Source organism: Bufo bufo, chromosome 8 (assembly GCF_905171765.1).
Source record: "Bufo bufo chromosome 8, aBufBuf1.1, whole genome shotgun sequence".
NCBI classification, from domain to species: Eukaryota; Metazoa; Chordata; class Amphibia; order Anura; family Bufonidae; genus Bufo; species Bufo bufo.
The window spans coordinates 123,389,775-123,417,522 of NC_053396.1; the positions used below are offsets into that span (position 1 = coordinate 123,389,775).

A 27,748-nucleotide genomic window follows, 5' to 3' on the forward strand; every position below is an offset into this window, starting at 1 on the left:
CCCTGTAAGGCTCCATTCAATCGTCTGTATGTGTTTTGCGGATCCAATCCATGTATCCGTGGATCCGTAAAAAAACATACGGACATCTGAATGCAGCCTTACAGGGGAGTGATCAATGACAGGGGGGTGATCAGGGAGTCTATATGGGGTGATCACCCCCCTGTAAGGCTCCATTCAAACGTCTGTATGTGTTTTGCGGATCCGATCCATGTATCCGTGGATCCGTAAAAACCATACGGACATCTGAATGCAGCCTTACAGGGGAGTGATCAATGACAGGGGGTGATCAATGACAGGGGGGTGATCAGGTAGTCTATATGGGGTGATCACCCCCATCATTGATCACCCCACTGTAAGGCTCCATTCAGACGTCCGTACGTGTTTTGCGGATCCGATCCATCTATCAGTGGATCCGTAAAAATCATACGGACCTCTGAATGCAGGGGTGATCAGTGGTTGATAAGGGGTTAATAAGTGACAGGGAGGGTGTAGTGTAGTGTAGTGATGTTTGGTGCTACTTTACTGAGCTGCCTGTGTCCTCTGGTGGTCGATCCAAACAAAAGGGACCACCAGAGGACCAGGTAGCAGGTATATTAGATGCTGTTATCAAAACAGCGTCTAATATACCTGTTAGGGGTTAAAAAAATCACATCTCCAGCCTGCCAGCGAACGATCGCCGCTGGCAGGCTGGAGATCCACTCGCTTACCTTCCGTTCCTGTGAGCGCGCGCGCCCGTGTGCGCGCGTTCACAGGAAATCTCGGCTATCGCGAGAGGACGCGTATATGCGTCCACCCAGAAGAGCAGGGCCGCCGCCAGGACGCAATCCTGCGTACGGCGGTCCTGAGGAGGTTAACATTAGCAGCAGGGGAGTACGTCAGGCTATTCCAGGAAGATGAACAGCCGGTTGGATCTGTCCTGCCGCTAGTTCACCTATGCCCCCAGACAGTCGCGTAGCTAGAAATGACTGGGTACCACAGCAAATTTTTAATGGGGCCACCCTACCCCAGAAATTTTTACAACCTATTCCTTTCATGCCACCCCTATTCCTGTGGATAGTAAAGATCACTCTCTCAGACCAGGCCCGGCAGCTGTTCCATCCATTTCCTACACTGTATACACTGTCACTGTGTATAATTTCCTTGTGTAATACTGTTGAGGGGGCCCTGACAAAATCTTTTAGTCCTCCTCCTCCTCGCTGGGTCCATTCAGGGTCAGGGCCCCAAAGCAGCCGCTTCCCCTGCATCCCCTGTAGCTACGCCCCTGCCACCAGAATGACGATCCATCCACATTTACTATAATGGTGGCGGGCAGGGGCGTAACTATAGGGGAAGCAGGGGAAGCGTCTGCTTTGCGGCCCTGACCCAGAAGGGGCCCATCCAGGAGGAGGAGGACAAAAAGATTTTGTCAGGGCCCCTTCAACAGTATTACACAATGAAACTCACTGATTAATTTTATTGAGAGGACTTGCAAGAATGAACAACTATCACTGAAAGCAAGCATCCTAAAACATAACTAATAAATAAAACATATAAATAAAATAATGACACCCATGGATCCAATGGATCATTTGACAAAAATAACAAGCTATCAAGTACAAAAGGGCTGAGGAAGTGAAGTGTCGGGGCACAATCAGTCAGATGCGGGGATGAAAACTATCCCTTAACTGATCCCTTACACTTCTCAACCCAGGGATACACCTTGATGGTAGGTGTTCCCTGTTCTCGTACCTAGGACTATGCTGTCCTTAAGCTGTCCTTAACCTATCTGAGAGAAGGCTAGCTAAAGTGTACCCCGACGCGTTTCCCCCCCCCATTTTATTATTGGAGGATAATTATGGGGGTTCCTCAGGGGACAAATATACTATAAACAGTAGTAGTGTATGTGCAAAAATGTGCACCGTATAAAACAATTGCCGCAGAACCAGATGTGCGTTCCACAGTGGAACGCACTGCCATCCGATGGCTTGACATGCGCAGGATGTCTCTGTGGGTATGCGCAGGATACCTCCAATGGGTAATTAACTGGTATACTGATGGATTTACCTACCAATGGGGAACTCGTATGTTTGTACACACCCCCCGCCCGGCCTTTTTAAATCGTGTGCATTGCCAAACATCGCTGACTACGGCAGCCCGGTATGTAATTTGCCTCTAATCCTCTTGCACTAATGACCGTGTATCGTGAAGGGTTACCAGTATAACTTTCTTGTTACCCTGCATTGGTGATATAAGATGTTTTGAGATCTGCATTATCATTATTTGTGGCTCTCTCTAGATACATACCCGGCATCATCTGGTTCCGCGGCAATTGATTTATACGGTTCACATTGTTGCACGTACACTACTACTGTTTATAGTATATTTGTCCCCTGAGTAACCCCCATAATTATCCTCCAATAATTAAAGGAGGGGGAAACGTGTCGGGATACACTTTAGCTAGCCTTATCTCAGATAGGTTAAGGACAGCATAGTCCTAGGTACGAGAACAGGGAACACCTGTCCCTTGGTTGAGAAGTGTAAGGGATTAGTTAAGGGATAGTTTTCATCCCCGCATCTGACTGATTGTGCCCCGGCACTTCACTTCCTCAGCCCTTTTGTAGTTGATAGCTTGTTATTTTTGTTCATTGGATCCATGGGTGTCATTATTTTATTTATATATAATTAAAAGTTATGTTTTAGGATACTTGCTAGTTAGTATTACACAATGAAATTATAGACAGTGACAGTATAGACAGTGTAGGAAACAGATAGAACAGCTGCCGGGCCTGCAGCTACACCAGTGGTGGCAGGGGCAAAGTTCCGGCAGCAGCAAGGCAGCACACGGCGAGAGGCAGTCTAACTAAAAGCTCTGCATGTTGTAGTTTAAGTCCGGGGAACCGCTCGCCGTGCGCTCCCTTGTGGCCGCCGTAACTAACCCATAGCCACCACCATATCATCATCATCTCAATCACCAAAACAAAAATTATTATTGTTTGAAAGTAAAATATTAGATTTTAAGTTAACGTTAACTTATAACATCTGATTGTATTGAAATTGTATGTGTGGGGGGTATAAGCTATTGGATATTGGCCATCTGAGGAGAGGTGTACCTGTCTAGTGATGTGACGGCATAGTATGGGGTATAAAGCTGGTTCGCCTCCCTGTGGTGCACCCTGGGTAACGCTAAATGAACCAGCAAATACTGAATGTCAAAAATTACTTCTCCTGGCCAACAGGATACTTATCAGAATCTTTAGACTAGGCATCCTCACACTGCGGCCCTCCATCAAACTGCGGCCCTCTAGCTGTGGCAAAAATACAATTCCCATCATTCCATGACAGCCTACAGCTATCATCCTATAGAAGGACATCATGGGAGTTGTAGTTTGACAACAGCTGGAGGGCCACAGTTTGAGGATGCCAGCTATAGACTGTGTGTGTGTGTGTGTTGGGGGTGGGGGGTGGTCGGAGGGGGTGTGGGTTTGACCGGGGGTTTGGTGGTATGCAGTGTGGGTATATTGTGTGAGGCAGGAAATTAGATGTGCAATGTGCATCTGATATATATTTGTCTGCTATCCATACATAATGACATGTCGGCCACATGTATGTATGGATGGTATATAAATATATAGCAGATCCCAGTGAGATAGTGCTTTGATGGCAGACCAACCGTTTATTGTCATATCGAAAAAGGCAAAACTATTTATTTCAGTAATACAAATAAAATAACATTTTATCTTGTATGAGTAGATGTTAATGATTATGTGAAATAAATATTGCTTTTGAATGTCAACAATACTTGTTTCCACAAATCATTTATATCTAATCAAAGTATGTGCAATGCGAATTTAAATGTCATGCGAAAATAGTTTTCACATACAAGGATATTTCCGAAAACTTTAATTCCATAAACCTACATAAGAATATTAGTAAGATAACTAAACAAGCGTGTGAGTTGTACTGTAATGTTCAATTTACTTACTATGATGAGGATCTCTTCCTCCACTTGTGAGAATTTGCTTGCCACCATCTTTCGATTCGCATCCACAAGTCAACTCAATAATAAACATTTTTTCTAGATGAAACCGGTTCCTTCCTGCCAGCTGCCAGGAGTGACTCACGACCATATGTGCGAAATGAGCATATGAACATTTCATTGCCGTTTCAGCAATGTGTATGTTACGAATATTAGCTATATTGCTATAACTTTGTTTTTAGAATATTCGTAATATTCGAAAACAAGAATATATTGGAATATAGTGAATATTCGTAAAATACACATATAGACTGCAATTTAACTAATATAATGCTATAGTATTTTTTTTTATAGGGTCCATTTTAAAAAAATCTGAAGTTCAGAAGAGACCAAAAAAATTTGACTATAATAAAAAGATTTTAACACTATATTACTTAAATTGCAGTCTATATGTGTATTTTACGAATATTCGCTATATTGCTATAACTTCGTTTTTTAGAATATTCGTCATATTCTAAAATAAGAATATAGAGCAATATAGTGAATATTTGTAAAATACACATACCATTAGCAAACCAATAGGAAAGTTGCACTATACACTTGGAAAAAAAAGAAAAAACGCAATACGCGAATAATTAAATCGCATATTAATCGCGATAAATAGAAAATGATGAATATTCGATTTCGACTAATATAATACGAATACTCAATCGAATATTCGCGAAATATCGCGAAATCGAATATGGCACCTCCGGCTCATCACTAGTCCTTAAAAGGACTTTTGGGTCTCTGAAAAGTTTTGGCGGTTAAAATATACTTAAATCACTCCCTACACTGTCTGTCCCTTCCTCAGCACAGCTCTCCCTGACTTAGAATGAGCCGAAGATGCGCCATTAGGGGCTATATAGCACCCGATGACGCGTTCCGGCCAGCCTATCACTGTAATGCCAGCAGCCAACATGGCTATGGCATTACAGTGCTGGCAGTACTTACCTGCACGGTTATTGGCTGCATAGTAGCCAGGAAACATGCGGGCGGAGACCGAATACCGCCATGTGCCGAGCATCAAGATGCTCGATCCGAACTGGTGTTCGGCCGAGCATGCTCGATCATCACTAGTCGTCATTAAAAATGAAAATAGATGGGATGTTGTTGGCCGTGCATGGTTTGACCAGTTGAAGAGTGGGTCTGGTGTCATCCATCTGACACTGAACTCTGTGAATATTGGAAGAAGAATTAAGGGGCTTAAGGCACCTGTTTCAGATTCTTATTCACTTCTATGGCCTCCTTCCTGTTGGCTTGATAGTGGTTGCATACTCTACTTCTTTACTTGTTTTTTCTATGACTTGATTAGAGCAAGTGTTGAGTACAAAGGTACTATATTTATGGAAAGACTTACTTGCCAAGGTACTTCCTTTGGATCTTACTTTTTAAATGTTAAATGCAACTGGGAAATTGTAGTTCCTCGAAAGAATGCTTTATAAATGATCTTTTCAAGCGCTATGTTATTGATTTTCTGTTGCATGAAATGTCCCATGCATCATCTACATACAAGCCAGACCTTCTACAAGAACCCATAATAAAATATATATTAAATGTGGTCAATGTTCTGCGTCTCCAACGTGCTCCTTTTATTTGATCTTGGATGGCTTGAGACTGCACCATTTTATTGAAGCATGGCAGGCAGCTAAAAAGCATAAGGGTTTATTTCATTTTATTTTTGTAGTGCTGTTTACAAAAGGAAAAAAAAAACTGCTTACTGAAACATTGGATGCTTCTCAATTTCCCATTAAAATGATCAATCACATTTGCACAGCGCTACTATGTGTTCCCTTCCAATGTTTATAGCACATTACATTTTTAATTATTTCAGTCTATCAACATTTGCAAGTGTCTAAGGATTACGTCTATGGGATTTTTTATATAAAAAGATAGTTTGTTCTGTATTCTAGTGCATTAAGATCAAAGATATTCATCATACAAAGCATCTCAAAGAAGTTGAATAAACCAAAAAATCCCAGCTGGTGGCAATATCAGTGTCGTTCTGAAAAAAAGTAGGATAAAAGAAAGACAGATGGTTAAGGCAGTGCCTTCCCTACATGATCTTCGTTCATCATCGCTTTTGATGAAAAGAATGAAAAGCAATAAGAAAAAAAAATAGCAAATTACTTTTTCAGTGGACCTAATAAAATCTGGCACTGATTTTATAATTTGTGCTGCTCATCTCATCAAACATTAATTCAACCATAATATCAATCAATCATAATGTAAGCTAAGAACTCAGGGACCCGATAATGAAAGAGTACGAGTCCTGTATTCTCTGTACCAACAGATGTGAACTGTACATTTATTGATTACAACAAAATATAGAGAATGATTTTTTTTTCTATGCATCAAAAGCACTATCAAATGTAAACCTTACACCAGCAAAAGCTGATAATTATTCATGTGCATATTATATAACAAAATATTTTTTGGGTTAATGACAGAGGCGATAAATACATGCTGTTCAACAAAGCTCCAAATACTTTATGGTTCTACTTCTCACACAATAGTACCATTTAGGTATTAGATTCTTTTGACTGCCTATTGTGGATCAAAATGGACATAGGGAGGTTATTAGTTTTTAGTTATGATCAGATATTTTATTGTAGCATTAAAGGGATAATTTAGCACAAAGAAAAAATAACAGAACTTGTGCTACCCCATTAAATGCTCCTGACCCCTGAAGAAGCTGCTGGACCTTCGATAGGCATGGGGTGTCTCCCATCTCCACATCATTTGTTCTGTAAGACTTAATTTTTTTAGAATGTTCTGCTCGTTCATGTGATTTCCACATTATTATTATGTTATTTATAGTTAAAAACAGTTTTTTTTCCCTAGAACTTTTAGTCTCTTTATATTGTACTTTTCCGGGTGATTTTTTATTGTTTTTAATGTTCGCTTGTTTTTCCTTTGCATCTATAATAAATTATTGTGATTTTGTATATAATTTTTGGTGTGCTTTTAGTACCTGTGTACTTAGTCTTTTTGAATGGATTTTCTGCTTCTGTCTTATCAAGTTAGGAAATGGCTGTGATTACCATTCAGCCAATCACTGGCTGTAGTGGGTCATTGCTGCAGACAATGATTGGATGAGTGGCAATCACAGACATTTCCTGCCTGGTTGAGATGATGCCAGGAAGCGGAGAGCAGTACTGACCCTGGCACTGTCAGAATTAACCACCCCCCTGCCTCCCATGCCCTGTTTCAGTGGTTTGGTCATCCTCCATTGGAGGTATACCACTGACTGAACATTGTGCTCAGTGCACAGTGTTCTCTGTGAAGCATATTTTCTATCCCCCTTCCCTTTTCTCAAAGCTCTCACTTGTTTGCCTTGTTTCCTCCACCTCCCTCTCTCACACTGATTTGGCAGTGTAAGCTGGGTTTTTGGGGAAAATTGTGGTTCAAAAGATTCTGCAGGGAGATATAACATAATGTGTGAGAATAACACTGACATGACCATCATCTGATCACATATATCTCTAAACCAGGGATGCCCAACCTGCGGCCCTTCAGCTGTTGCAAAACTACAACTCTCAGAATGTCCAGACAGCCTTCAGCTATCAGCCTACAGCAGGGCATGATGGGAGTCATAGTTTTACAAGAGTTGGGAACCACAGGTTGAGCATCCCTGCTCTAAAGTCTTCAAATGTAAGTTTAAAAAAAAAGCTGGCCATACAAATGAGATGCACAATATGTCAACCAAACTCACCGATTTTGGCAGGATCGGTATGGTGCCCATCTGACTCTCTTTCAAAGCAGACGTTGGAGAGAGACTGGCTTGGCTGACATGTTGTTTCTATTGCTGGCTTGATTCATTTTTCCATCATATTATACACTGTTCATTTCCATGGTTATGACCACTCAGCAATCCAGCAGTGGTGACCATGCTTGCACACTGTAGGAAAAAGAGTCAGCCTATGTGCTCTCCTATGGTCCTGGCAACCAGAGAGCTTAGCGCTTTTTTTATAAAGTGTGCAAGCACGGCCACTTCTGTTATATTGCAGAGTGGTCATAACCATGGAAACTTGAAGTGTATAATGTGATGGTAAAATGAGTCCAGCCAGCAAAGGAGGCAATATGGACAATCACAAAATATTAGGGAAGTGCCTTGTATTAATTTTCTCTACATGATAAATGCCATGTGCTGAAGTGAGACAGCCCCTTTAAGTCGCCTGCCCAGAGATGTTTGACATTGGATCTCTCCCCTTTCTCATTCAGGACATGTGAATTCTCAGCTAGGTCCAACATGCATGTGTAGGTAGGGATGGGGAGAGAAAGCTATTCAAAAGCTATTCAAAAGCTGTTTAAACAAACGTTATCTTATGTGTATGGCCGGGTTTAACAGTACATGACTGCAAGATAAGAAACTTGAGCTTCACTCCCAGTCCAGCATAAAAATGGCAATATTTTTATAAAGACTATTTTCACAGATTTTACATTATTTTTTGTATTTTAAATTCATTGGAGTAAGAAAAATCACCAAAACATCCTGTCATCAGCAATTCCAGCAGTATTGCTTCAGATCCTGTTTTTCACAGTTTATCTGGATGTTAATGGGCAGAAGCGGTGATGGATCACTGTTTTGGTACTTATATATTATCTGAAAAAGGCTGAATCTTTCCTAAGACAGTGCAATTAGTATGGGTTGACAGTTTATAGCAGCTAGTCTTAGCAAGTGCTAATCTGTATCTACAATCATGCATTTAGAAGAGGTGTACATATCAAAGAAGCATTTCTTTGAAAAACAAAACATTTTATCAAGAATTATAGAATTTCCTACAGATTTAGTTACAGATTATAGAATTGGCTTTCCTGTCAGCATTAAATTAGAGTGGATTTCTACCCAACATAACAAATTGCCACAAGTTGTAAAAGTAGCACAGATATGGCAATTTATTTATTAGAGATATGTGGTGATATGTATGGTATGAGTGCTGGAAGGTGTGTATATCCCACCCAGATACCTCAGCTGGGTGAGATAAACAAAATCCAGAAAGCTGCAGGGGTTTCAGAAAGGTTTGCTGAGACAGTTTTGTTAGCATTTTGTTCTGGGTTGGATTTCATTTGGACTGGTGGATAGGTTTGGTTGTGGGATCTGCCAGTCCACACCCTTCCAATCCAGGTATTGTCTTTTACCTGAGGTCATTGCAGGTGAGGACCTGCTGCAATCAAGGAGGGATAAAACCATTGTGTGATTGTGTGTCAGTCTGAGAAGAGAAGTCTTGGAAACAGAGGCCTACAGAGGCTCTGGGTGGTCTCAGCCAGGAAGGCTGAGGGTCCACGAGGCTATGTGTACCCGGTTGTCTTCCCTATCTGGACTTGTGTTCGGTGAGCGGATCTGCTAAGGATTGGAGCCTGAAACCCTGTGTATAAGCTATGCTTAGAGGTGAGTCAGGGAAAAGTATTGTGTATTAGTTAGAGCAGCCCAGACAGGCTATTTTTGATGCTTATGTTTGTGCGGGTGCTGAAGTGCCAAAATAATGCACCAGTTTGGACATTGAATCAGGGGCGTAGCTAGAAATGCATGGGCCCCATAGCAAAAAAAATGTATGGCCCCCCCCGTGCCATCCACAGATCCCCCTCCCCTAAATAGTGCCATCCACAGATCCCCCTCCCCTAAATAGTGCCATCCACAGATCCCCCTCCCCTAAATAGTGCCATCCACAGATCCCCCTCCCCTAAATAGTGCCATCCACAGATCCCTCTCCCCTAAACAGTGCCATCCACAGATCCTCCTCCCCTAAATAGTGCCATCAACAGATCCCCCCTCCCCTAAACAGTGCCATACACAGATCCCCCTCCCCTAAACAGTGCCATCCACAGATCCCTCTCCCCTAAACAGTGCCATCCACAGATCCCCCTCCCCTAAATAGTGCCATCCACAGATCCCCCTCCCCTAAATAATGCCATCCACAGATCCCCCTCCCCTAAATAGTGCCATCCACAGATCCCCCTCCCCTAAATAGTGCCATCCACAGATCCCCCTCCCCTAAATAGTGCCATCCACAGATCCCTCTCCCCTAAACAGTGCCATCCACAGATCCCCCTCCCCTAAATAGTGCCATCAACAGATCCCCCCTCCCCTAAATAGTGCCATTAACAGATCCCCCTCCCCTAAATAGTGCCATACACAGATCCCCCTCCCCTAAACAGTGCCATCCACAGTAACAGGTGCCTCCCCCCATGGCAGTAACAGTCGGGTATTAAAAAAATAATAATAAACACTTCTACTTACCTCCATGTCAGCGATGCGATGCAGCTTCTTCCTGTGTCACACCCTGTATGTCCATATATGGAGTCAGTGCTTGTATTTCAGAAAAGGTTTCTGTTGGGATTCGAACCCACAACTTTCTGTATCAGAGGCAAAGCATCTAACCACAAGACCATAAGAGCCGCCTTGCTGCTGACTGAAAAATTATGAGACTTCTACTGTTATAGCTGGCTAAGTGTACATCTATACACATGACAGCTGCTCATATATAGAGATATAGCAGAGCTGAATGTGCTGGGATAGCTGTCATATAGAGATATAGCAGTGCTGGGTGTGTTGGGGCAGCTGTCATATATATAGATGTACACTTAGCCAGCTATAACAGTAGAAGTGTCAAATTTTTTCAATCAGTTGCAATGCCTCCTTTATGGTTGTGAGGGTAAATGCTTTGCCTCTGATACACTGATACATTGGAGGTTGTGGGGTTCGAATCCCAGACACTTCAGGAGACTTTAGAATACAGTAAGATTAGATCACATTAGCGAGGGGGCCTGAACATTAAGACCGCTGCAGTGAAGGGGGCCCTGAACATTAAGACATCGATATTTAACTAACTTGAAAATAAACTGTCGGGCCCCGAAGCAGCTGCTTCCCCGGTAGTTACACCACCTCCTGGCTGCCTGTGTGTAGTGTCTGTGTGTATTAATAAAAAAAAATTAAAAAAACTGAATGCGGTCGGAAGGACCCCATAGCCGTTGCTATGGCGATCCCTACGCCACTGCATTGAATCCTGTTGTCTGCGAAGAAGTCTGTGATAGTGACCCCCTGAGAGAAAGAGATCCCTTACAAATATTACATTTTTTCTATTTACTGGGGCAGACATTTTTATGAAAGGGACAAAGAGAAGTGTAGCTGTTTTAGATGTCTCTTCAATTACAGGCTCAAACACTGATGATTAAATGTATTTTTTTAACCATGTTCTGTAAACCTCTCTGTAACCTCTCCTGCCATGTCTGCTTAGTAAATATTTGCATTCCCCATGTAAAAAAAATATGGAGCATCTTTTCTTACAGTATCACTCTATGCTGTGCCATTCTTTTATTACTCCGTTGGAAGTTGTGACTTATTGCTGGCAGTCTGCAATGAAGGTCCAGCTAAGTGTTACCAGTTTGGGTTGCAGCCCTGCTTAGTCAGACAGTATTCAATCAATGTGTCAATCAGCAAGTGTCAGACTTTGCAGGGACACACCTCAAAACTAGTGACATCCACATTGCAAACTGCTAGCAATTCATTCATAAACCTCTAAAATGAATAATACAAGCATGATATAACATAACAGTAGATGTTCCATAATTTGTATTACTTGGAAAATGCAAGCAGTTACTAAAACAGATGTCAGGAGATGTATTAATGTGAGATCAGAAGTTTAGGAAAAAATTGACTTAACACGACTTAGGTACATAAAGAGTTTACTAAACTATGATAAAAGATATACGGTATATACACAAAGTTATAGAAAAGTAAAGCAACAGTCACCGCAAGTCATGAGACAGACGGGCGGACTCCAGGTTGACCAGCGGCCAACATGGCACTCAGCCGACGTCTATATGATACAAAGAGTGGTGATGGTAGCAAGATATCTTACCCTGATGATGTGTTCAATAGTGATGAACTATCTGTTCCAAAACGGTTTTCTACTCCCCTGGCCCCTCCTAGCCCCACCTAAAGGTCAGTACACACGTGTACAGTTACCTTATACTGCAGAAATGTGTTCATGTATACACATTACTAAATAACTTCATGAAGTTAAAGGGGAAGAACCAATTAAAAACCTTGCTTTACAGGAGATGTTAGAGGTCCTCTTTAATTCCAGAGTAGCAACCAACATTGCTTCATTTTCTGTTATCAATGGTTCCTCCAAAATATAGGAGGAGATATATCATGGATGGCAAATTTGTGAACTCCGCTTTTCATTATATCTTATTAGTCTCATGTGCAATTTATATTTTCCAAGTCAGGGTTGATTTGTTAAGGAACATTGGTAATGATTGTGTGAAAAGAGAGGGGGCATTAAACAGAAATGCTTCAAATACCAACTGTAACTTTTGTAAGACAATGTTCAGAAAAAGGACTGAAGGGGGTGTATATCTCACCCAGAATGCTCAGATTAGTGAGGTAAAAATAATCCAGTTAAACTGGATTGTTTTACCAAAGCGTAGTTTGCTGAGTCACTTCTCTATTAAGTATTTTATGGGCTGGATTTTTTATGGAATTGTGGGTAGGTTTGCAATGTGACTATGAAAAATTACTTACTGAAATTTTTGTTTACTGTAGTCCGAAGGCAGCACAATGGGTTAAGTATTGACTTCCCCTAGTGGACAGAAGAACAGAACAATAATTAGATTCAATTAAACACAAGTCAGACTCCCTATAAAAGGTCACAATAGACGACCACCACATATGTGTTTTTTTCAATGCAAGAATTTATTGGGCAGGTTATAAGTGTTCTGCCTTTAGACTACAGGAAACAAACATTTTGGTAAGTAATTTTTAATATTCCTGATCGTCCTCAGGCAGCACAATGGGACGTAACAAACAATTTAAGGGTGAAAAGATTGTAATGCAGCCTTAAGCACCTCTCTACTAAAGGCTGAGTCTATTGTGGCATTTAAGCGATAATGGTTGATGAAAATATTAGGGTTTGACATGTAGCTGCTTTGCATGTCTGGTCCAATGGAATATACAGTAAGCTGCTTCAGCCCATGAAGAAGAAGCCGATCTTGTGTCATGAGCCTTAATTCAAAAAGGGCTCCCCTGCTTCCTGGTAACATTTACTGATTATGCTTCTATCCCATCTAGGCAGGGGACAGGCTTTGTTGCCTTTGTTTTGGCCTTGGAACTGAATAAACAATGCTTCTGAGTTTCTGAAGTTCTTCACTCTTTACAAGTAATATCTATGGACATCTAGGAAGTTTAGGCCATCATCTCCAGACCTCTCTTCACTTGAAGTAAAAACTGGAAGAATTACTTCCTGGTTTAGGACCAACTGGAAAGCAACCTTCGGAAGAAATCCAGGCATCGATCTCAAGGCCATACAGTACTAGAGATCTCTAAACTAGGGATGTCTACAAGACAACGCTAGGATTTTATTTGATGCGCGGATGCAATAGCAACCAAGACTGTTTTCCATGACAGCAAGCGTAGGATGATATCTTCCACTGGTTCAAATAGAGGAGAAGAGATGCATTTGAGAATGAGTGACAAATCCCCTGATACAGAATGATATATTAGAGGATTTGAAATCCTTATTGCTCTGAAAAATCTTCTGATTGGGGCGTTATTTGAAACAGCCCCATTAAGAGTAGAGTTAATTAACTTTAAGGGTGTTAGATTTTAGACCTTTCTGAAGTCGATCCTGGAAGTACTAAAGCATGATGAGAAGGTGGTCCACTCTCTGTCATAGACTCTGTTTTTAGCAGGTCTTCTCGCTTGTCTTAGAGTCTAAATGACTTCTTAAGAGAAACTTTCACCTACCAATCTCACACTCTCAGCCTCCAGACCGTAAAGTGTAACCATGCTGGGTGTGGATGCAGGAATCCATTCTGTGACAGGAGATCCCTCCTGAGAGGTAGTTTCCGTAATTGACCTTGTGACATTAACAGGAGGAGATGGAACCAGGACCGTCTGGGCCAAAAAGGGAATTATCACAATGACAGATGCCTTCTCCTGTTTGATCTTTCGAAGGACTCTGGGAATCAGTGGCAAAAGGGGAATCACATACAGGAATTTGTGCTCCCAACTGACAAAAAGAGCATACAGGGCCAGAGGCTTGTCTTCCTTGATCAAAGAGTACAACAATGGAAGCTAACCATTCTATCTAGCCTCCATCACCTCTATTTCTAGAACTCCCATTCTGTCTAAACGGAACACAACCCTGTTGAGGGTCCATTCTGAGTTCTGTACTGGGTTCCTGCTCAACCAGTCTGCATTTCAGTTGAGTGAACCAGAGAGATATTCAAGAGCCAGTCCTCTGTCCACTTCATCAGCTGGGCACATTCTCTGGAAGAAGGATACTTTTTGGCCCACTCTGCTTGTTTAAATAATACACCACAGCCGAGCTGTCTGACTGGAATAAAACATTCTTTCGGTTTAGAAAGTTTTGAAGATAAAGAAGAGCAAGTCTCACTACCCTCAATCCCTTCAGGTTGTATGGAAGACTCGACTCCTTCTGGGACTATTTTTCTTGTACCCACAGATGCACTCCAACACCAGTAAGAAGCATCCGATAAGAGGTCTGTCAGAGGAGGAAAAATCAGAGAAATCTCCATCATTTGGTTCTTGAGCCACCCAAAAAGTTTTTTTCTTGGTCTCCAGATCCAGAAACATCAGCTTGTCCAGGGAGTGTCTGGACCGAGACCACTAACTCAGGATGGAACGTTGAAGTTTACACATATGGGCTTTCATCCACGAAACTGCTTCTATGGTCGAGGTAAAAATCCTCAGGACAGGCATTGCTTTCTGCACAGGAATTTTGTGATGATTTATCATAAGGTGAACTGCTTTTTTGAGCTTTTGAATTCTTTGACTGGACAGATTTAGAGACATTTCTTGACTATTTATTACAAATCCCAAAACGTTTTTTGCTGTATCTGGAGCTAGAGATGAGTTTCCCTTGTTTTTGATAAAGCTGTGATGGCCCATAAAGTCCAGAATAACATGAAGATGCGCTTTTAGCAATGTTTCTGAAGATGCCAGTCATCCAGGTAGGGGACAATGGAGATGATTTTGAGGGCCAGAGCTGCCGTGAGGACTACTACAATTTTGGAGAAGACTCTTGGTGTAGAGCTCAGAACAAACAGCAAGCAGGTGAACTGCAAATTGAGAATTTGATTGTCTTGAAGAATCGCCAGACATAGGTATTTTCTGTGAGCTGCAATTATATGTACAGTTGCAAGAAAAAGTATGTGAACCCTTTGGAATGATATGGATTTCTGTACAAATTGGTCATAAAATGTGATCTGATCTTCATCTAAGTCACAACAATAGACAATCACAGTCTGCTTAAACTAATAACACACAAATAATTAAATGTTACCATGTTTTTATTGAACACACCATGTAAACATTCACAGTGCAGGTGGGAAAAGTATGTGAACGCCTAGACTAATGACATCTCCAAGAGCTAATTGGAGTGAGGTGTCAGCCAACTGGAGTCCAATCAATGAGATGAGATTGGAGGTGTTGGTTACAGCTGCCATGCCCTATAAAAAACACACACCAGTTCTGGGTTTGCTTTTCACAAGAAGTATTGCCTGATGTGAATGATGCCATGCACAAAAGAGCTCTCAGAAGACCTACGATTAAGAATTGTTGACTTGAATAAAGCTGGAAAGGGTTATAAAAGTATCTCCAAAAGCCTTGCTGTTCATCAGTCCACGGTAAGACAAATTGTCTATAAATGTTCAGCACTGCTGCTAGTCTCCCTAGGAGTGGCCGTCCTGTAAAGATAACTTCAAGAGCACAGCGCAGACTGCTCAATGAGGTGAAGAAGAATCCTAGAGTGTCAGCTAAAGACTTACAAAAGTCTCTGGCATATGCTAACTTCCCTGTTAACGAATGTATGATACGTAAAACACTAAACAAGTGATTTAATTAGAGGATACCACAGAGGAAGCCACTGCTGTCCAAAAAAAACATTGCTGCACGTTTACAGTTTGCACAAGAGCACCTGGATGTTCTACAGCAGTACTGGCAAAATATTCTGTGAACAGATGAAACTAAAGTTAAGTTGTTTGGAAGAAACACACAACACTATGTGTGGAGGAAAAGAGGCACAGCACATCAACATCAAAACCTCATCCCAACTGTGAAGTATGGTGGTGGGGGCATCATGATTTGGGGCTGCTTTGCTGCATCAGGGCCTGGACGGATTGCTATCATCGAAGGAAAAATGAATTCCCAAGTTAATCAAGACATTTTTCAGGAGAACTTAAGGCCATCTATCCACCAGCTGAAGCTCAACAGAAGATGGGTTTTGCAACAGGACAATGACCCACAGCATAGAAGTAAATCAACAACAGAATGGCTTAAACAGAAGAAAATACGACTTCTGGAGTAGCCCAGTCAGAATCCTGACCTTAACCCGATTGAGATGCTGTGGCATGGTACCTCAAGAAAGCGTTTAACACCAGACATCCCACGAATATTGCTGAACTAAAACAGTTCTGCAAAGAGGAATGATCAAGAATGACTCCTGACCGTTGTGCACGTCTGATCTGCAACTACAGGAAACGTTTGGTTGAAGTTATTGCTGCCAAAGGAGGTTCAACCAGTTATTAAATCCAAGAGTTCACATACTTTTTCCACCTGTACTGTGAATGTTTAGATGGTGTGTTCAATAAAAACATAGTAACATTTAATTCTTTGTGTGTTATTACTTTAAGCAGACTGTGATTGTCTATTAAGAAAAAATGTGGGGGATTCAATCAGCACAACCCTATATGTAGGTGCACATTGCTATGGCGAAATACATATACAAAAAAAAAGACACAAATGCAATGGCACTCTGCAACCAGCATTCTGCCCTGCCTCTATGCTGGATGAGGCATTGGTGTACATTTTGGCCAAAGCGTAATAAGCCACTCACCACGTCAAGGTCGCCTCTATGGAGTGGTCCCTAACACTAGTTCCTACCTGTTTGTGGGCCATGACAGCCACACAAAGTCCAGGGAATGCAGGTGCAGCATGCACGCCAAGCACACTCTGCTTTTAACCCCGTCCGGTGCCATTACAGCTTTCATCGGATCCAGGGATGCAAGTACCAACATGTATGCTGAGCCCACTATATACTTCTCCTGGAGCCAAATGGCTACTGGTAGGTGCTATGCAGACTCCGTTTTATACTGACTTTAAAACCAGCCTACAGGACAGATTGACTGGTCAGGTGTGCATGACTGCATGGAGATCGCCACGCCTCCAATATATACTACAAAGAAAAAATGTGGGGGATTCAATCAGCACAACCCTATATGTAGGTGCACATTGCTATGGCGAAATACATATACAAAGAAAAAGACACAAATGCAATGGCACTCTGCAACCAGCATTCTGCCCTGCCTCTATGCTGGATGAGGCATTGGTGTACATTTTGGCCAAAGCGTAATAAGCCACTCACCACGTCAAGGTCGCCTCTATGGAATGGTCCCTAACACTAGTTCCTACCTGTTTGTGGGCCATGACAGCCACACAAAGTCCAGGGAATGCAGGTGCAGCATGCACGCCAAGCACACTCTGCTTTTAACCCCGTCCGGTGCCATTACAGCTTTCATCGGATCCAGGGATGCAAGTACCAACATGCATTGTGTGGCTTAGATGAAGATCAGATCATATTTTATGACCAATTTGTGCAGAAATCCATGTCATTCCAAAGGGTTCACATACTTTTTCTTGCAACTGTATATAGGTCTATAGAAGAAAAAAAAAAACTTCTGAGAGCAGGGGTTTTATCATCTTCAACCGGAACTTCTTCACCATAACCGAATTGCGGAAGGATAGATCTCTTATTAGACACCATTTCCCTCCCGTAACCGGGAACACTCGAGTATATTTCTCTTTCCTCTTGTGATATTGGAATCATATGCAAGGCTCTTTTCTTGACAAATTCTTGAACCAGTTTTGTCATGGTAGGACCTAAAGACTTGTTCAGATAGAACCTTTCTGCAGGCTTGACCCACAGTTCTAGAGAACCACCTTTGGTTATTGTTTGAGACTAATCAGGGATCTGAAGATGCTATGGACCAGGCCTTGAAAGAATTCCAGCCAGCCTTCCAGTTTTAGAGGCCTGGCGTCAGGCATCCTGTTTGGCAGAGACCCACTTGTGGCTTATTCCTGTCAAATCTCCTACTTGTCTGGACTCTTTTTCTGTCCTCTTTTAGGCAATCTTTTGAACCTAGACCAAAAGGACATCTGATTCTGCATCTATATCTGGAAAAAGAGGAGCCCTTATTCTTATTAATGGACTCCAAAATGGTTTCCAAATGTAGTCCAAAAGGCTGTCAAGCTGGAACGGAAGATAAATGTGACTTGGGAGAAATGTCTCCAAACCATTGTTTTAGCCATAAAATTCTCAAATAAAATTTACTATAACTAGGTGTTTTGCTGAGAATCTCAGTACATCAATAGAAATATCTGCCATGAATTCAGAGGCTGACTTCATAGGCAGAATATTTTTCAAAATATGTTACCTAGTTACGCAATTTTTAAGATCTTCAGAAAAGCTGGCTGAGCCACACACAGAGCGCTCTTGCTACTGGAACTGCAACTAGAGAAAACTTCATAGAAAATGCACCAGTGACCTATGGTTTTTTAACTAAGGAATCCATCTTATGGTTCATTGGGTCCCGCAGCAAGGAAGAGTTCTCAACAGAGAGTTTGAAAGCTTGGCAACTGCTAAATTTATTTTAGGGGCAAATCCAACTTTTCTATGGACTTTGAATCTATGCGGTAGACAAAATTGAACCTGGCACCTGGATCAGTTCTCTTTTCAGGTTTGTATGTTTTTTTGTTTTTTCTTGTAAATAACGCCCTGCGTCTTGCAATTGATAAAATCCTTAATGGGAAACGTTTTTGACAGATTAGAGCTAAAGAAGGTTTTACCTGTTTGAATAAAACCACAGGCTACACAACCACTACACCTAAAACAGCCCGTGGGCCTACGGTCAAGCCAGGTGCCTTGCCTAGGCACTGGTGTAAAATGGCTGTGCACGAGGAGATCCTTCAGATTGCTACCCCTTCTAAACGTTATCTGGGGGTAGTCGTGTACGGCTTCCTTAATATCTGGATCCATCATCAAGATGGGCCAGTGCTTACTGAGGATCCCTCGTATTCTGTCGGCACAGCCATTAAAGGTGCCTAGCAATCGGATCTTCTGGTCCTGAGGCATTCTTACCCTAGGCACCAGGAGGTCCGAACGGGCTGTGTCGGCCGCCCTGTGGTAGGCCTGCCTGAGTACATTATCAGGGTACCCCCTATTGAGAAACCTAGTCCTTAGATCATTGGCCCTTTTCTTAAATTCAGGTCCCTCGGAGCAGTTACGCCTAAGGCGCAGGTATTGACCACACGGAATACCCCTGCTCAGGGGGGTAGGGTGGCTACTGCTCCAATGAAGGACCGAATTAGTGGAGGTGGGCTTTCTAAAGATAGTAGTAGAAAGTTCATCAATGCCTTTCCTAGAAATGGAAATATCGAGGAAAGGGAGGCTTACTGGATCAGATTCATGTGTGAACCTCAGACCTATGTCGTTACAGTTCAATTTGTCAACAAAGTCAGAGAAAGATGATTTGGAATCGTTCCAGATGAGGAAGACGTCGTCGATGTAACGGGCCCACAATCCTATGGGCCCGATACTCGACGACATCTCCTCAGAGAACACACAGGTAGACTCCCACCAGCCCAGGAGCAAGTTTGCGTACGCCGGCGCACAGGAGCAACCAATCGGCGTGCCCCTGAGCTGGTGGTAGAGTCTCGGGCCGAAATAGAAAAAATGATGCGTCAACAGATACTCAAGGAGTCTCAGCACAAAGGTGTTGTGCTGAGAAAACTGACAGCCCCTCATACTCAGATAATGTCCTACTGCCTTGAGACCGGCTAGATGGGGGATAGATGAGTATAAAGCCTCGACATCGATACTACCCAGAATAGCCTGTGATTCGATGCTTACGCCTTCAAGTCTCTTAAGCAGGTCCATAGTGTCCCTGACATAAGATGGCAGGGACACTACGAAGGGCATAAGGATCTTGGCAAGAGCCAAGGCAATGTGGACCTGGAGCACAGCGAGGAGCAGAACCTGGTGAGCACCCCTGGCAACCGCACTCTGACAACCTGCACTAGGGTGTCAGAGGCTGCAGGACAGTGACTGGCAGCAGGGTGGCACACACTTGTGTACAGGGGTCAGGGCACACCTGCTGCTTGACTAGGGGCCACAGATTCTGACTGGCACAGGGTGCCCAGCAGTGGCACATGGAGCCTAATAGGTGGCACAGACTGTCTAAAGGGCTATGAATGGTACAGGGTACAGGTCAGTGCCAGACTGGCAGAGGGCACAAGGCAGCATACTGTTTTATGTTGCCCTGGTGGCACAGGAATTCAGACAGTGGCTGAATGGCGCCTGGCAGTGAATAGGTGGCACTGCTCATGTTTGGTGTGCCAACCTGCTGAACAGCGCAGAGTGATTGGCATCACTGGGATGGTACTAGGTGGCAGACAATGGCTGGATATTATATATACATGACCATAGTCAGACTGGCACAGGGTACGCGACCATAGTCAGACTGGCACAGGGTACATGACCATAGACTGGCACAGGGTACATGACCATAGACTGGCACAGGGTACACGTCCATAGTTAAATGTTGCATGCAATAGGTGGCTGAAAAAGGGGCGGGAAAGGGGGTGTGGTCAATGGGCGGAGTCAAGGGGCAGCAAAATTGCATCAGCCCTGACTGCATGTCAAGGTAGAGACTGCAGGGACGTACAATATCTGCAACATGGCAGTGATGTCAATCACCTTGGAGATGCCCCCACCTTCAGCCTGTGGCAACTCAAGATATAGTACCTCACACATCATCGTTCTTCAGTGCCACAGCTGAGATGTAGTAGGAATCCAGCGGTTGGTCTTGGTTTGTATGGGTTGAGTGCCATTGGTCAAAGACCCAGATTGGGTGTTGGAGTGCTTTCCTCAGCTGCCCTTGCCTAGACCATGTCCGTGAGCATAGAACACAAATGCTTAGATACTTAGGTAGTATGCCATGTCTGTGGCTATATACAGTTGTTTGTAGAAATGAAGGGTACTGGGACTTCCTAGATGTGATATGTGATTATAAAGAAAATGATGGAGGAAAATAAGTGAACCCTTTCCGTGGTATAAGGTGCTTTTACATCAGTCTATATAATAACTGGTTGCCTCATTTATCCATACTGAGTAAGTGGATGTAATAAAGGGTGTCCTGGAGTCAGTCAGAGCAAAGAACTACTGCAGCCCCTGAGCCTGTGTATCAAATGAAGGAGCCGCTGATTTCACTGGGCACAGTATAGATGCACCCAGATACAAAAAGAGATGGCAGCTTATCATAGGGGTCCCCACCAACAATAAACTGAACCCTTAACAGTTTGCCATCCACAGATCCCCATCATTGTGTGTCATCCACAGATACGCAAAGGTGTGTTATCCACAGATTCCCCTAACAGTGTGTCATCCACTGATGTTCTTAGGCTCAATGCCCCCATAACTGTGAAGGACAGTTCTTTCATTTACTTTTTTATTTTTTTCCTCCATCTAAAGCCTAGGTGCATCTTATGGTCTAGAAAATACAGTATATCTCAAGTATAGACACAAATAATGCAGCACAGTGGCTCAGTGGTGGGCACTGGTGTCTCGCAGCTCTAATGTGGCTGCTAATTGGCCACATGGTTCATCACAGAAGCATGGCCACAAGCTGCCCGCAGCACAGCCGCTCAGTGTGGCCATACCCTAAGGCAGAGTTGCCTGGGTATACATGATTTATAGTGAATCGGGGGAAATGAATTGGAAATGAATTGAATTTCTTGGCTAATTTCGGAGAAGTTGCCAAATCTAATTTCAAAATTTCGCTCCTCTCTAGTGATAATTGGTGGTGATTAGAAAAGCCAGGCGCGCTGCAATTGCCAGGCCATCTTCTATTTCAAATGTCATTGTCTTCATGAGACCTTTATGATGACCCAAAGGACACTATAAATATTGGTCATTCCTCTATTTCAGTATAAAATGTGATTAGCAGCTGTTCACATCTACTAAGTAGTCCATAGTTCATATGTTCTTTAAAAAGAAGTTTTCCTTTTTCATTAATAATAATTGCAAAAATGTAAGCATAATTGTGTGCAAAACCTCTTCAAGAAGGCACCATACCAAATCTGAAGTGACTTAGTCCTTCACATCAGCATTTCAGAATGATAAAAGGGCCCTTTTCTGAACATTGTCATAATGTCACTCAATGAAACTGTCGCTGGTTTAAAATATTACAAATAATTGTGGGATTTTACTAGTTTATGACGTAAAGTCATGATTTTATGAAAGACACGGAGGCGAGTATTGCATCATCTCTCTTTACTGACAACCACAGCAGCAAAGAAAAAGTTAAACCAAATTAACATATTGCCATAGCAACCGTCCCTCCCACCATAGTCCCCTATATAATGTCCACTAGTCCGTAGCACATCCTCTTTCTTGGCAATGCCACTCCTACCGGACCGGACCTCAGAAATTCCAACCGAACTGCAACAAACCGGAACCATCCGAACGGGAAACACTCAGAAACCGGAGAACAGGAGAGCCATCATCCGGAACCTCTGTCAAGAGGGGAACTCCTCGAAACTGCAACTGCAGAACTGTAACAGGAAACCGCCAGTCCACTGGAACCAGCGAGAACCACCTCAGGAAAGTCAACCTGCGAAAAGAATGAAAATGCATGAAAGGAAAATGTTCCATCCGCCTGACACGTGCAAGCACGAAGAACCATCAAAATTCCACAATAATACAGATCATCATGAGTAAAGAACATCACATTCCAGCAAGCAATAACCCAAGGGAGGGGAATTAAAGGGCGGGCAATACTCGCCTCCGTGTCTTTCATAAAATCATGACTTTACGTCATAAACTAGTAAAATCCCACAATTTTATTTCAAGACACGGAGGCTCATATTGCAAGTTTAAAGCTGTAACACAACCGAAGAGAAGGCATGTAGAGAAGGGCGAAAGTAGAATTCTTTAAAAGTCGAAGCCCGCGACCAATCCGCAATCCTCATGATATCCTCCAAACGAGCTCCAGAGACCAGCATGGAAGTGGAGGCAGCACTCCTAGTAGAGTGGGCCGTGAACACGGAGGTGTCCACACCCGCTAAAGACATACTCCACTTAACCCAACGCGCCAGAGTAGGAGTGGAAACCGGGGCAAACGGACGGCGATAAGAGAGAAACAGCTGCAGGCTTCTAGGAGGTCTAAGCGTGGAAGTCCTAGCCTCATACTCCTGGAGACAAGCAACCGGGCACAGGTTCGGGATATCAGGAAAACTGGGGTAAGAGACAGAACGAATATGCGTTTTAGTTCGGCGGGAGATATTGAAAGTGACTCCCTCCGGAGAAAAAGATCGTGCATCAAAATCCAAAGCCCTGACGTCCGAAACTCTCTTGCAAGAGATTAGGCAAAAGAGGGTAACCAACTTGGCCGAAAGCTGGCGCAGAGAAAGCTGAGAATTAGATGGCCATGTAGAGAAAAGGTCCAAAACCAAGGAAACGTCCCAGGTAGAGGAAAAACGCGGACGAGGAGGCCGAGACATCCGAGATCCCTTGAGGAGGCGGCATACTAGGGGATGTTGACCCGCAGGACGTCTGTCGAACCCCTGGTGAAAGGATGAAATGGCCGATCGGAAGAGATTGAGAGTACGATACGCCTTACCCTCCTCAAATAATGACGTCAAAAATTCTAGGATGTCCGAGACAGGTGCTGAAAAGGGATCCAGACTCCGAGCCACGCACCAACTAGTCCATGATCCCCAGGCTGCTCTATAGGCCCTTCTGGTGCCCGGAGCCCACGACTGATCCAGGAGTCTTCGAGCTGCGTCCGAAAGATCCTCGCCCCGGCTGGGGTGCCCGATACTCTGCAGGCCAGCAAACGGAGAGATCCCCCCACCAGGAGCGGGTGTCGCGCGCCTCCGGAGTCTAGAAGAAGTTCTGGGAAGTCCGGAAGAAGAAACGGTGGTAGGATGAGTAGATCCAGCAGGTGGGGAAACCACGACTGGGAAGTCCAAAACGGGACAATCAGCACCAATTCCGCCTGTTGACGCCGCACCTGAGCCAAAACCCGAGGCAGCATCGCGAACGGTGGGAATGCATAGAGGAGTGATCCGCGCCAGTCTTGTAGGAATGCGTCCACCGCCTCTGCGTCTGGATCCGGTCGCCAACTGAAAAAACGCGGTAACTGAGCATTCAACCGAGAGGCAAACAGGTCGATATAGAATGGACCCCAGATGGACGAGATGTCGGAGAACACCGTCCCATCTAACTTCCAATCGCTGTAATCCTTGAGGTGTCGAGAGTTCCAGTCCGCCTGAATGTTCTGTAGACCAGGTAGATACTCCGCCACCACCGTAATCTCCTGATTGAGACAGAAAGACCAAAACTCCTTGGCCAAATGAGACAACATGCTGGAACGGGTACCTCCCATGAAGTTTACGTAACGGACAGCAGACACATTGTCCATGCGAAGGCGAATGCAGGCACTGGCGATGTCCTTGGCAAAGCTGCGGATGGCAAACGAGCCGGCCAACAGTTCCAGGGCGTTGATATGGAGCGAAACTTCCTCCCGAGACCAACGTCCTCCTGTAGAGACTCCGTCGCAGTGGGCCCCCCACCCCAGCAGACTGGCGTCCGAGTCTATGGTGAGGTCCGGACGCGGTCCGCAAATGGCTTTCCCATTCCAAGCCTGAAGGTTCGAGATCCACCACTCCAATTCGTTCCGAGTCTCCGAATCCAGCGAGATCGTATCTCCGTAAGAGGCGCCGGTCTGAAGGTGCGCATGTTTCAGGCGTTGAAGAGCTCGGTAGTGGAGGGGGGCCGGAAAAACTGCTTGAATCGAGGAGGAGAGAAGCCCTATGATCCGAGCTAAATGGCGGAGAGTAATCCGAGGGGTCACCAGCGTCTTGCGCAGCTCCTTGCGGATGGACCGGATCTTCGACAGCGGAAGGCTGAGAGTCTCCGAGACGGAATCCACCGAGAAGCCGAGGAATTCCACAATCCTGGAGGGTGTCAACGACGACTTCTCGTGGTTGATGAGGAAACCCAGTCGAGACAGAAGGTCCATCGCCACCTGTAATTGCGAGAGAAGGACGGAAGGGTCTTGCGCCAGAAGAAGTAAGTCGTCTAGGTAAATAATCAATCGGATCCCGCGACCGCGGAGCCAAGCCACCACCGGACGCATGAGCTTGGTGAAGCACCAAGGGGCCGACGACAGACCGAAGGGCAGGCAAGAGAAACGCCATACCTGTCCCCTCCACAGAAAACGGAGAAGGTCCCTGGAGGGAACAGCAACCGGAACGGTGAGGTAAGCGTCTTTCAAGTCCAGTTTCACCATCCAATCGCCTGACAGAAGAAGATCTCTGAGGAGGTGAATACCCTCCATCTTGAAGTGCCTGTAGCGCACAAATCTGTTTAGGGGCTTGAGATTTATTACGGGGCGCATCTGTCCCCCTTTCTTCCGCACGAGGAAGATGCTGCTGAGCAGGCCCTCTGAAGGGGACGTGACCAATTCGATGGCCCTTTTGTGAAAAAGATCTGTCAATTCTTTGTCTATGGCCCGAGATGCGGGACCTGCGGATGGGATGGGAGGAGGAAAAGGAATATGAACCGGAGACTGCACTAGTTCTATTTGAAATCCCCGAATAGTGGATAGCACCCAACTGTCTGACGTAATTGTCTCCCAGGCCTGGGAAAAATGTTGGAGTCTGCCCCCTACATAAATTGGAGAAAAAGGAGGACGATGAACACTTACCGAGGGGACGACGAAATCCGGAACCACCTCTGAAGGGTCTGCGGCTGGGAGCACCACGGGATGGGAAGAAACCCTGCGATTGCCTGGTGTCCTGGGGTGAGTATCGCTGAGAGAAGGATCTTTGACCGTAGGAACCTCTGCCCGAACCCCGGGCGTGGAATGACGAACGGCCGGCAGAACGGCCCCTGTAATTGCCGGCCCTAGCGGAAAAACGGCCCTGGAACACTCTCCTCATGGATGATTGTGCCTTATCCAGGGCGGTGAAGGCACCCACGAACTTGCCCATGTCCTTAATGAAGGACTCTCCAAAGAGCAGTCCCTGTGCCTCTCCTCCGGCCTCAGTGAGAGCTAAATTGACCAGTTTTGGTTCAATCTTGAACAAAATAGCTTTCCGTCGTTCTATTGACAGGGAAGTATTCACATTTCCTGCTATACATATGGCCCTTTGGACCCAACCTCGGAGATCCTCCGGATCAACGGGTGTATCTGTCTCTCTGGCGATTTCCGCCAACTCAAAGATCTTTGTCAACGGGCCGAAAAGGTCCAGGAGCTTGTCCTGGGTCGCCTTAAGGGCCGACTCCAGCCCCCTTCTAGGGTTCCACCCAGACTTTGCCAAAAACTGGACCATTTTGGGGTCCACGGATGGGGTGTCACAGACCTTATTAGCAACAATGGGTCTAGGGCATTCGGCTTTCAGCTTGTTGCGAGCCTCCTTAGTCAGAGGGCAACGAACACGCGCTGCTAGGTATTGAGCAACGTGATCAAGCGGGAGCCATTCTGCGGATCTGGGGTGGTGGAGACTGTCGGGATCGAAAAGGGGGTCCCCTAGGGGATCCGTCAAAACCCCAGAAGGTCCCTGGAAGACATCAGCAGACGAAACGCCAGGAGGCGCCGGGGTAGGTGCCGGAGTAGGATCGGCATGGGCAGAATCATACAGACCTTCATCGGGGTAGTCAAGATCCTCACATCTAACCTCCTCGTCAGAGTCGACCTCAGAGTCGATCTCTAAATCAGTCTGTGCTCTAGCGCACTTCCATTTCCTCGCCCGTTCTGCCTGGCGGGATGAGGCTCTTTTGCGCGAGGTCGCGCTCTCTGGGGTGGCATTAGACTCACCAATCAACTGTGTTCTGGAGGCGTGAGGTACTGTTACATCGGGCTGTGCCGTGTCACTGGAGACACCAGGGTGAGTAGAGAGGGCATCTGATATAGACTTGGTGAGGGAGTGAGTGACAGAGCCCATAGCGGCCATAATGGCCTCAGACACAGAGCGCTGGAAAGCCTCCACTGAGAAAACGGATCCATCAGGCGCAGGCATAGGAGAGGGAATAGAATCCCTGCCTGTCTCCATAGATTGTGATGGAGTATGGCCCGTGGGTTGAGACATAGCCACGTTTGTGTAATAATGCCCCACTGAGTAAATAATAATCAGGGGCAGTACAGGGCAATCAATGCCAACGGCTCTGAAACTACCTAAAGGTCTACACCTATTATGGCAAGCTAACCTGTGGAGAGAAAAAGCGATTGCTCACAGTGGGTAGTTACCCAGCGGTGAGCCGGAGCAGGGAGACACAGGCGCAACGGAAAAGGCGCAGGAAACGGAAGGAGCCGGCGGCGCTAGAGGGAAAGAGCAGGGGAAAGCATGCAAGAAAAAAGCCACCCCAAAATGGCCGCCGAAATCCCGCGGCCTGCCGAAATCACGCGAGATGACGGGATCAGCGCAGCCGGACGGCGGGAAGATGGGGAGAGAGACGGGAGGCCGCAACTGCGAGCGCGCCCACAGTCTCCGCCAAGTAAGTGAGGGGGAAGAAAGAAGGGGGACCAATAAGTTAACTCCTGCAGAAATCCCCCCCTCTCCCCGTCCCCAGCAGGGGAAGGGGAAGTAAGTCACCCCCAAGGGAAGCCTATCAGGGGAAATAAATAACAGGGAAAGAAAAAGGCAACCAATAAGATAAAACCAAT

At 44.8% G+C, this 27,748-nt stretch overlaps 1 protein-coding gene across 1 annotated transcript; it reads right to left on the reverse strand.

The window, feature by feature from the left end:
• Positions 1-22,341: 22,341 nt before the first annotated feature.
• Positions 22,342-27,064, reverse strand: LOC120977521. Its single transcript, XM_040405513.1, has 2 exons — positions 25,790-27,064; positions 22,342-22,690 (listed from the first exon to the last, which is right to left on the reverse strand). The coding sequence occupies exons 1-2, from the start codon at positions 27,036-27,038 to the stop codon at positions 22,686-22,688; spliced, it is 1,254 nt and encodes a 417-aa protein (XP_040261447.1). The 5' UTR covers positions 27,039-27,064; the 3' UTR covers positions 22,342-22,685.
• Positions 27,065-27,748: the final 684 nt, after the last annotated feature.